Genomic DNA, 11,538 nt, shown 5'->3' on the forward strand with positions numbered 1-11,538 from the left:
TATATATATATATATATATATATATATATATATATATATATATATATATATATATATATATATATATATATATAAACATGTTCGCGAACATTATTAAACGAACACTAAACGAGTTTGTTCGCAAACACTACTAAACGAACACAAACGAGCTTGTTCACGAACACTACTAAACAAACAAAAATGAGCTTGTTCGCGAACACTTAGCAAACAAGCTTATCACTGTTCAGACTCTGTTCGTTTATTAACCGAGCTTTAAATTTTGTTTGTCAATGTTCATTTACCTTAATAAACGAACATAAACGAACGCTTACCGAGCTCGAATACGAGTAGTTTGTGGAAAGCTCTGTTCGCTAACAGCCTAGGCATAATATTTATTTGACAAGTAAAATAAAGTGGTTCTTTCAAAAAAAAAAAAAAGTAAAATAAAGTGGAATTTACTGCGATGAATTAACGACAGGGCTACCGGCTAGCAGCCTGCCCCCAACTAGTACTCTTCACTCTCTTTGAATGCTTCTTTGAGTTGTTGTTGCTGCCCACTGGATTCCTCCGATGGCGAATCCGAAACCCAGCACCAAACCCGAACCGGAATCCAAGTCCCACTCCCGTACTGTTCTCAAGCTCCTTGCAGAGTTCAACCCTTTAGATTCCAATTCCTCTCAAATTCGATCTCTCGCAATCTCCACGCTTTCCGATTCCCAAGCCTTAATCTACCTTGGCACCACTTCGGGCTCTCTGCTCTCGCTATCTGTAAACCCTAATTCTCCCAGCACCTCCTCGGCTCTAGTTTGTCACAGCCAAGTCACTGTCGGTGCCGGCCCTGTAAATTCAATTCACGTCCTCGATGATATCGGTAAAATAATTGTAGTGTCCGATGGATTTCTTTACTTAGTTGATTTGCTTTTGCTTGACCCGATTAAGAAACTCAGTCTGATCAAGGGGGTTACTGCTCTAACTCGGAGATTTCGAAGTAGTAGGATCAGTACTGGTAGCGACAATGTTGTACAGCGGCTAAATGGGATGAAACTGAAAGAAGACGGGTGTTTCTTTGCGGTTGCTGTTGGGAAGAAATTAGTGCTAGTTGAGTTGGTTTTCAGTGGATCTTTAGTGATCCTGAAGGAATTTCCGGGTGTTTCTGAGGGAATTATTAGTTTAGCTTGGGTGGATGATTCTATAATTTTTGGCACGAGAAATGGATATTATTTATATTCTTGTTCAACTGGGCAGAGTGGGTTGTTATTTTCGCTGCCTGATTTGTCCGGGCCACCGCTGACGAAAATACTGTGTAAGGAATGGAAGGTTATGCTAATGATGGATAATGTTGGTGTTATTGTGGATGCTGAAGGTCAGCCGGTAGGTGGCAGCTTGGTATTTCGTGAAGCCCCAGATTCAATAGGAGAGCTAGGGTCGTGTGTTGTCGTGATGAGGAATGGGAAGGTGGAACTGTTTCACAGAAAATCTGGAAACTGTGTGCAGCGGGTTCCATTTGCTGGTGAAGTAGGTAATAAGTGTATTGTGGCAGATGAAGGGAATGACAGAGGAAAACTTGTTGCTTTGGCAACAGGCTCCAAGGTAAATCCTTTACTGTTGAGTACCATTATACTTGGTTCGTGTTAGGTTTGTAAGATAGTGTTTTGCATGCATTGCATCACTATTGACACAATTATGTAATTTGGCATACATATCAAAATGAGTATTCAGATAATTGTATGATCCATGTATTTATTTATTTATCTTTTAAAATTGTACTGTGTGCAATCGTGCATCATTAGAATATAAGATATTTATATGGGATTGTGTTGTAATGCCAGGTCATCTGTTACCAGAAGGTGCCACCAGAAGATCAAATTAAGGATCTTCTGCGCAAGAAAAATGTTGGTGAAGCTGTCTCTTTGATTGACGAGCTCTGGAGTGAAGGTGAAATTACAAAGGATATGCTATCCTTTGTCCATGCTCAAGTGGGATTCCTTTTGCTGTTTGACTTACATTTTGCGGAAGCAGTTGATCACTTCTTGCTTTCAGAAACTATGCAACCATCTGAACTCTTCCCATTTATCATGCGGGAGCCAAATCGTTGGTCACTGCTGGTATATGCTACTTTCATCTGATGGTTCTGTAAAGATTTTCCTGTCTGCATGCTTCTTTAAATTCATCAAAAGCATACTTAAGACTTGCATGCTTTTTTGGAGATGGCTGGTAATTTTGTGTGCTTTAAAATTTCCTGACTTTGACTGTGAGGATTTATATTTTAAAAAGTTTTTCCTTCTGTGAACCAGCTTGTTCATTATCCACTACTAATCTAAATATTAGTGCAGTTGATATTACACCAACCTTTAAACTGGTGTTCATCTTACTCATCTAAAATAATTTTGAGAAAGAAGACAGTCTTTAATCTAAATTATCATCTAAAATAATTCTGAGAAAAAATACAGCACTACTATTTTACTAAATAAGAATGATCATGTGCAGACTATTCTGGATGAGTAATGAGGGCACTTTATGTAAATTCTTCTGTTGACATTTGGCACATATGATGGCCATTCATGTCAAGTAAAATGAAAGATAGTAGAGACAAATGTATTATAATGATTTGGGAACCTTGCCGATGTTGTGTAGCATGCTACTCAGTGACAGTCCTGATAGCTTATACCCTATTTATATCCCTGCATGTATGGCTCTTTGTATGTTTTGTTTTTTTGCCTGAATGCTTATATTCTCTTTTTCTTTATTGGTTAAGTTTAAAACAAAGAATGCAATTTGTTCTCTAGGTTCCAAGGAATCGATATTGGGGTTTGCATCCTCCTCCTGCACCTCTTGAAAAGGTTATTGATGATGGATTAATGGCTGCTCAAAGAGCTATTTTTCTAAAGAAGGCAGGTGTTGAGAGTGCAGTTGATGACAAGTTTCTCTTGAACCCTCCCAGTAGAGCTGATTTGCTGGAGGTTGCAGTTAAAAACATGACCAGGTTGTTTGCGATTGCCTAAAATATCATTATTATAGCATTCATATATTAGACTAAAGATCAGCTAAGTATCTCTACACTGAATTATACTTGAGTGTCGATGGTCATAAGTGAAATTATGTATTTTTTTGTATTTGAAAATTTTGGAGATCACTAGAATGGTATTTTCAAATGCCTTTGTTAAGTTATAGTGTTATCAATTTTCTAATTTGAAAAATACTAGTTGAATTTGAACAAAAAACTATATTTTCCATTGTTTTGGGAAAACCAGATAATTCTCACGTTACTAAATAAGTCCAAAGCTTTTCTGAGTTGCCTCTTATTGAAGCTTCTTGAAAAAGAGGGGTTTTTCCTCTAAGTTGGCCCTTTAGTATTTTTACTGTATGACTTAGTTGGACCAAATGATCACATATTACAAAAAGTTCATGATATTTGTTTTACAAGCTTATATTATATAGTTGAACACAAATATCTATGTGACTGTCAATTTATCATAGGAGAAAGTGCTTATATTTAGAGGTTGCCAAACTTTCCCTTATTAAATGCAACATTAGATTGGCGTGATTTGGTGTTTTCTAATTTATTTTAGACTTATATTACAGGTATTTGGAAGTTTCCCGGTTTAAAGATTTGACTCTGCCAGTAAAAGAGGGAGTCGACACCCTTTTGATGTATCTCTATAGAGCTCTTAATCGTATTGATGACATGGAAAAACTTGCATCTTCAGATAACAACTGCGTAGTGGTAAGCTTGTCTTAAACTTTTTCATCTTAAACAATTTATTATATTTTATAAGTTTTATGGTGGACAACCTTTGTCTTTGTTAAAAGAGTAAGAGATAATTGTATTGGTATATCATATATGAAAAGCTTACAACCCCGAATGACATTCCTGAGACATTAAATACATTGTCTGCCCAATGTCTCAGGACACTAAATGAGTTCATGTTTTGGGAAACTAAATAGGTATGTGGTTCCATGTGACCTTAATTATGCTTTTTACACTTTTAACACTCCCCCTCAAGGTGGAGAATGAAAAGCATATGCTACTTTGCTCCAAGCATGTTACAAATATACTCATCTTTGGGTCCTCTAAGTGATTTAGTAAAAACATCTAATTAATTATTTGAACCAACAAATGAAATAATGATGTTTTCAGAAGTGGGCTTTTCTAGTATGAAACGACAATCAACTTCAATATGTATGATTCTATCATGAAGAATTTGGATTGAATGCAATGTGCAGTGCTACCTTATTATTAATTATCAACTTCATCGATCTGAGCTTGCAAGTAGATGCTTTACCTAAATCAGTTCACGTGCCCTAAGTGCCATTGCTTGATATTCGGCCTCGGAGCTTGAGTGTGCAACCACATCTTGTTTCTTACTTTTCCAAGATATCAAATTACCGACAACAAGAACACAACATCTAATTGTTAACCTTCTATACCAAGGGCATCCAGCTGAGCCTAGTCTGTATCTGTACAACTAACAACCTTTGTATGCCTATGGCTCTTATATAACAAGGTAGTGCCTAGGGACCTTTCTATATACCTTAATAATCCTGATGGTTGCATCCAAATGGTTCTCACATGGGGATTGTAAGAACTAGCTGACAATGCTCACTGTTACAGAGATCAGGATGAGGGACTGTCTTATTATAATTTAGCCAAGTTTTATAAACTTTGCCAGCAATTTTATGGGTTTTTAGGTGATATGTCTCAAACCCTTTTGATATTTTACTTTTAATATTGTTCTTCATAGTGGAGTTTGGATAATGTTGAAAGAATGACCATTCCAAATATAAAAATGTTAAAGGACTTGAGGTTGACCTGCAGTTTAGATATATAAAGAAATGCTGCAAAGGTGAGGAACCATGTGGATTCAAATATCAGATCTCTGTATTGGATTTGAATTATCACTTGATTTCTCGAAAGTTGATATTTGTTATTAGAAATTCTAACTTTCAACTTGGGAATGAAGTCTTCCTCCTTGCAATATGAAGTTCATTACTTTTGTAGTAGTAATTATTAGAAGGTTGAATATATATATATATATATATATATATATATATATTGCAGCAGCCATGCGAGCCTGATAGTATTGAAAATATTGCATGACAAGTATATGGATGTTGGTGTGGCTAAACTTAAATCTTGGAATTATAGACCTGCTTAACTGGTGACTGCAACTTAAATGGACAGTGCAGGAGGAGTTGGAGTCATTATTGAACGAATCTGGGCATCTAAGGACACTTGCTTTTTTGTATGCCAGCAAGGGGTTGAGCTCTAAAGCTCTTGCCATCTGGCGCATATTGGCTAGAAATTCCAGCAACATGAAAGAACCTGCTGTGGTAAATGATCTACAAGACAATTCCAAGAGTGTTGATTCTGATCAAGAGACTGCTGTTGTTGAGGCCTCAAAGATTCTTGAGGAGTCATCTGATCAAGATTTGGTATTGCAACATCTAGGATGGGTATGCACCATTGTTTTCCTTTGGTAGTAGGATGAATTTCCTGGAATTCTTCTGAATAATATGCATATATGGGTTTCTCATTATTATTGTTATTATTTGAGTTAGATTTCAGATATCAACCAAGTATTGGCAGTTCAAGTCCTCATATCAGAGAAAAGAATGGATCTCTTCTCACCTGGTAGGCCTTGCTATTTTAGTAACTATTTATGATATATTAATCGAGACAAAAATTGCACTCTTAAGTGCACGACATTGTGCAATTATAAAATCTGGTCAAGTTATGAAACTGTATATTTGCTATATTCATAGACTAGACAGGCTTCTTTACCCAGAGACATTTTGTGGGAGCCTGGGAGTAAAAGCCTCTCACTCGGACACTGAGAAATCCAATTAATTAATTTGTAAGAGTGGGCATGATGGAAATCTCAATCACTTAGATTTTTTGAAGAAGAAATGTTATTTATGCGTATCTAATCAGGACCACATATATACTAGCAAATGCATAGATGTTTTGAAGCAGAAACGTTATTTATGAGTATCTAATCAGGACCACATAAATACTAACAAATGCATATTAGTAATTGTTTTTTTTTTCCCTAAATTCTAAGTTCAAATTTAGAATTAGAAAATAGAAGCTTTTAGAAGAGAAAATTTTAAACTCTGACTGATAAAAAAATCCAGTGAAATAGACTGTTTTCTAATTTTGATTTGATGTTCTTCATTGGTTTATATACTATACAGTCATGCATAAGCTGGTTTTTAGAACAAGTAAATTTAATCTTTTGTGAAATTGAAATTTCTATTTTCTATGTACTACTGTAGTTAGTACAGTAGTCTTCCACTTTCTTTCACATGCTTGTGAAATGTGTTTTGTTACTTGTTTGATACATTTGCTTCAACCCTTAATTACAGATGACGTAATAGCTGCAATTGATCCAAAAAAAGTGGAAATTCTTCTTCGGTATGCCTCTTATTTGCAAAAAATTTAACTTTGTTTCAAGTTATGAATTTTCATGCTCCTCTACCCATCCATTCTTCTTTTGTTTTCCTTTATAAGATTGTGCACATTGTTTGTCAAAGCCCTCCCTAACATTTATTTTATTTATTATGATCCTTTTTGCATAATCATGTGTTTGCCAAGAGATTTAAATATTGATCTGAATTTTGTTCTTTTATTAAGAAATGCAAGAGATTTCCTGACAGTTATTTCTACTGAACTGCAATTCACAATTTTGAGTTCACCTTAGATGAGTTATATATGTTTACAGTTCATGACTTGTAGTAGCATTGTTATCTTTCATCTACTTCCTGCTGCTTGAGCTCCTAAACAGTTTCTCATTGCTGCTTTCTTCACAGTTCACATAACACAGTCTGACTTCATATATTTCTTGCTGTGTACATGTTATGATTCAGAAAATCAGGGCAAGCAATTAGGAGATTAATTAATTGATTCTAAAATATCTTTGTTATTTGAATTGATTTATTTCCTTTATAGATAGCAAATCATTATGGTAAGGAGCCTTAATGATTCTCCTTTCCTTTTTATGTTTTATTTAGTCTTTGTAACCCTCTTATAGGGGGTTTTCATTCTAATAAAGGACAAGCAAGCAAGAAATTAAGATAAAACCATGTTCCTAGTATCTTGCAATCTTGTTCCCTATTTCCTTTAATTCTTCTCTCAACATAGGCAACCCACAAACCCCCGATAACCCTAATTGCCCTGTGACATGTGCGTTCACCTGAGTACATAACAGGACAATTGATATATGTTTGCAAAACACATTGACAGGGAAAATATATAAGCAAAAATAGCAGAAGAATGACTTTATACCATAATCTTATCCTTTATATGCTCAGAGTGACACAGCTAACCAAGTAGTGAAAATGAACATATTGTATTTTGTATATAGAACATATCTCTATTGATGGGGATTCCATACATTCCTTTTTCTTTATTCAAGTCGTATTAAAAAGCTTGCTACTTTATTTGTGCAGATATCTCCAGTGGCTAATTGAAGATAAGGAGTTGGACGACACTCAGTTTCATACAACATATGCTCTCTTGCTTGCAAAGTCAGCTCTTGATGCTTTTGAAATAGAACATTTGTCAGAGAATTCAATCTTTGATAGCCATGTCAGAGAGAGGCTACAGATCTTTTTACAATCATCTGACTTGTATGACGCAGAAGAGGTCCTTGACTTAATTGAAGGTTCTGAGTTATGGATGGAGAAGGTACTGAGTTACTTCATTTATGCTCAGATCATATTTTTTTAGTATGGTGGAAAAATGGCCCTTGAATTAGAAGTCTGTTGCTTATTTTCACTATTTTTCTAACTTGATTGTTTTCTGACAGGCTATTCTTTACCGGAAGCTTGGTCAGGAAGCACTAGTCCTCCAAATTTTGGCATTGTAAGTATGTAGTTATAATTCCTTGTGTAATGGTATTATTTTTTGATTATCAGTGATCAAGAATTAATGCCAAGCTTGATTCTGAAAAAGGAATATTTTCAGTTCATTAATTGTAAGTATAGTATGATACTATGAAGTTCATTTTGCTATTGTTTCCTGATAGAAAGCTAGAGGACTGTGAAGCTGCAGAACAGTATTGTGCCGAGATTGGTAGACCAGATGCATATATGCAGTGAGTACATCCTACAACCATTTGCTTTCTCAGTGTTCTCTGCTAGATAAATCTTTGCTTATTTTTCATTAATTTATTTTCTTAGGTTGCTTGATATGTATTTGGATCCCATGAATGGCAAAGAGCCCATGTTTGCAGCTGCTGTTCGCCTTCTACACAACCATGGAGAAATGCTGGACCCATTACAAGTCTTGGAGGTATATATTCTTACTACGTAAAGAGATTTTTCCCCCTTTTTGGTCCCTTGACTTTACCTGTTTTGACAGTCTTCAGCCCCAAACATAAATCTGCCCCACTTGTCATCTCCATTGTATGCAGCCAGTAGCCGTCATTGGTCCTTATGTTGATGCAGGGAACATATCTTAACAGAGACCATATGTGTGACCCATGTGTGCAGCTGTATTTCAGCCAAAATGCCCGTCCTTGATCAAACTTTTATCATCACCAGTTAAGCCTAATCAGAAACCCTAGTTTCCTCCCAAATCACAAGCCCTGACCTTCAAATTTGGGCTCTGTACTAACAAAATTCAAATTTGTTATTTCCTCTAAATTTCAACCCTGTCACAGAAATGCATAGCAAGACAAGTCGAGTTCAATTGTAATTTCCATATTTGTATCCCTTTAGATAAAAATTGTAGGTACCTATCAAGCTTTCATCCCTATATTGGTTAATAATGTAAACCAATAGTGAGGTAACACTCAACGATCAGTAGCATTGATAATCTGTAACATTCAACTACAGGACAGTTATTTCTTGAACAAGTATGCAGCATATTTAAAATTGTATTGTATTGTTTCGTCATTTTGGATTTTGTTTTGTCCTGTATTAATATTTAAAATTTAATCTAATCAATACTTGATTATTCTAATCTAATCACATCATTATAGATTCAAGTTGGATTGCAATCTGTTTAATCAGGATGAAGGCTCTTTTGTATTCAGTATATGCATTTTTCTTTTCTTTATTTTGAAACAAACTTATATTATAAGCTATAAACAGAACATATTTGTCTCGTAATGTAATTTCCTTGTTGAACTTTATAATCCTTTGCTCCATTGGTAGTATTCTAGTCCTATTTTGATTCTTTATATTCTTAAAAGTAGATAGACATCCTTGGTTTGGTTGCTTTGGGCGCAAGTGGTGGAGAAGAATGTATGAGGGGAGGGCATTAGTTATAGTATTCATAACTTTTGAACATCAGAGGGGAATGCTTATGAGATCCAGAACGTGTTTCGTTTTGCAGAGGTTGTCACCTGATATGCCTCTTCAACTTGCTTCAGAGACAATGTTAAGAATGTTGAGAGCACGGCTCCATCATCATCATCAAGGCCAAGTATGTTGTAATGAACAGTGATAAAATTTATCCATTCTCTTTTATACCTTTTATGAGTTTACATATATGTGAGAGACACGATTGTGTTGTTTTCTTATCTTCATGCTTACAAATTTCAATTTTCATTTCCTCTTGTGGGGGTGGGGGAGAAGGTTCTGTATGCTTGTAAATGTCTCGGATAGGGAGGTGGAGAGAACTTTTTGACTAGTATTGAGACCTGGAATACACTGGGCTGTAAAGTATTTTATAATCACTTAACTATGCTGAAATGTCTAAAATATGACTGTTAGAATTTAGAAACTAAGAATGATTGGAATATTGGATGCAGTTTCCTGACATGTTCTCTCAAGCCCCATTTTGTACAATACGGGTTTTTTTTTCCCTCTAAAACACGATCCAACATGACATTTCTCATTATATTATAATGTCCTACACTTAAACATGCGAAATTCTCTAAAATGTATAGAAACTATATAATTGGATCAGGTACATGTAGATCCTTCATTTGGAATTGTGTCTTATTAAGAAGAATAAGCAGAAGGAAATGAGAGGAGGAACAAGGATGAAGACATACTTGATAGTGTTGAGGGAGAGGGGAAGAAGAATTCCTTGTAGGGGCCTGAACGATGAGTCAATTATAAAAATCTCACCACTAGAAACTGAAGTTTGATAAGGCATTCTAAACTTATTTACTGTAATATGATTATCACTCTCTATTTGATAGGAAAGATAATTTGACAAGGCATTGTTGACCTTATATTGGTTAAATGATTATCATTCTGATTCTCTTTATCATCTACACTTAATGTCTTCATTTTACAAGATCGTACATAATCTATCTCGTGCTTTGGAAGTTGATGCAAGCTTGGCAAGATTGGAGGAAAGATCACGGCATGTTCTGATCAATGATGAATCTGTATGTGATTCTTGCCATGCTCGTCTTGGAACCAAACTATTTGCTATGTACCCAGATGACACAATTGTTTGCTACAAGGTTTGCTCTTGATTATAGTACTTACATGTTTATTCATTAAAAATCATGGAGTAACTCAAATTATTGTTGCTTAATTTGGGAGTGCTTATCTGAAATGAATTTATAAACTGAGAAAAATCTATATTTAGTCCTTGCTATGTTGGTGCATTGCCATTTTGACTCGAACTTTGGAACCCCCATCAGTAGTCCCTAGATTACCAGGAAATGGATTTTAGTCCTCAGATTAGGGTTTTGGTTAAAATTTAATGAAAAAAGTGGGTATCTGGTTTCATGGAATTTAAAAATTTAAAATTTTAAGTCCCAATTAATGGACCATTTCCTTCAATTTGTTGCACTTTAGAGGCATACAATTCCCTGTTTCATTCTTTAAGCTCACCCATGCTTCTTCTAACGTAACTCTCCAACTTGCAACTGCCAATGCTCCTCAAATCTCTACCTCTAGTAGTCATGAACCTTCATTGATTGTTTTCATCGGCATGCTAGTTTTTATTTTATGGTTGATCAGAAATTGAGTATGTAGCATCTTTTGAATTACATTCTGTTTTTTTTTGGTTGGAAAATGTGAAAATAGTTAAATCTTGAAATTCCCAAGAAGTAATTTTTTTTTCTGTGTTTTTGGTTTTACTTGTTCTGGTTTTGTCACATGATACTTCTTTTCGTTCTTTATCTAAAACCAATTGATATGACTAAAATACCCTTGTCTTATCCATTTTTGGAATGAGCCATGGGAGTAAGAGGCATTGAAGAGCTTTCCTTCTTTTTTATTCTATTATTTCCTAATTCATATTCTTATTGCTTCTATTTTCATTCAATAAACCAGACACCCTATAATGAGTTTTTGGATAGTGTTGTGGCTATGGATTATTTGGGTTGAGTAGTGAAATTGAGGCCTAGTGTTGTGAATTGTTGTCTTTTGAGAAAGGACTATTTTTGCATCCTCTATGGTGCATGTGGCATGCATAGCTAATGTTGCAAAAATCACGCCTAGGCGCCAACCGCCTAGAATTTTGGTGAAATCCCCATTCTAGGTGGTCGGCCGCCTAGGTTGGTCGCAGTGGCCTAGGCGGACGTTTGGGCTGCCGGTTAGCTTTTTTTTTTTTGTGTTTTTTTTTTTTTTTTTTTTTTTTTTTTTTTT

At 35.2% G+C, this 11,538-nt stretch overlaps 1 protein-coding gene across 2 annotated transcripts in view; it reads left to right on the top strand.

Moving 5' to 3' along the window:
• The first annotated feature begins 456 nt into the window (after positions 1-456).
• The window catches only part of LOC116032232 (vacuolar sorting protein 3), a 13,377-nt gene continuing 2,295 nt past the window's right edge, over positions 457-11,538 (top strand). Inside the window, exons 1-13 of one of the 2 annotated variants that reach the window (XR_004100747.1) lie at positions 457-1,569; positions 1,809-2,084; positions 2,766-2,962; positions 3,562-3,703; positions 5,167-5,433; positions 5,539-5,611; positions 6,346-6,394; positions 7,429-7,666; positions 7,788-7,843; positions 8,007-8,075; positions 8,161-8,272; positions 9,320-9,409; positions 10,264-10,403. Coding sequence is in view for 1 of the 2 variants with exons in the window: in XM_031274721.1 (XP_031130581.1) it covers positions 550-1,569; positions 1,809-2,084; positions 2,766-2,962; positions 3,562-3,703; positions 5,167-5,433; positions 5,539-5,611; positions 6,346-6,394; positions 7,429-7,666; positions 7,788-7,843; positions 8,007-8,075; positions 8,161-8,272; positions 9,320-9,409; positions 10,233-10,403 (2,760 nt within the window). In the remaining variant the exon portion in view is untranslated. Of the gene's footprint in view, positions 1,570-1,808; positions 2,085-2,765; positions 2,963-3,561; positions 3,704-5,166; positions 5,434-5,538; positions 5,612-6,345; positions 6,395-7,428; positions 7,667-7,787; positions 7,844-8,006; positions 8,076-8,160; positions 8,273-9,319; positions 9,410-10,232; positions 10,404-11,538 lie in introns of both variants that reach the window. The other variant, XM_031274721.1, reaches the window with a different exon arrangement.

This window comes from Ipomoea triloba, chromosome 10 (genome assembly GCF_003576645.1).
Source record: "Ipomoea triloba cultivar NCNSP0323 chromosome 10, ASM357664v1".
Lineage (NCBI taxonomy): Eukaryota > Viridiplantae > Streptophyta > Magnoliopsida > Solanales > Convolvulaceae > Ipomoea > Ipomoea triloba.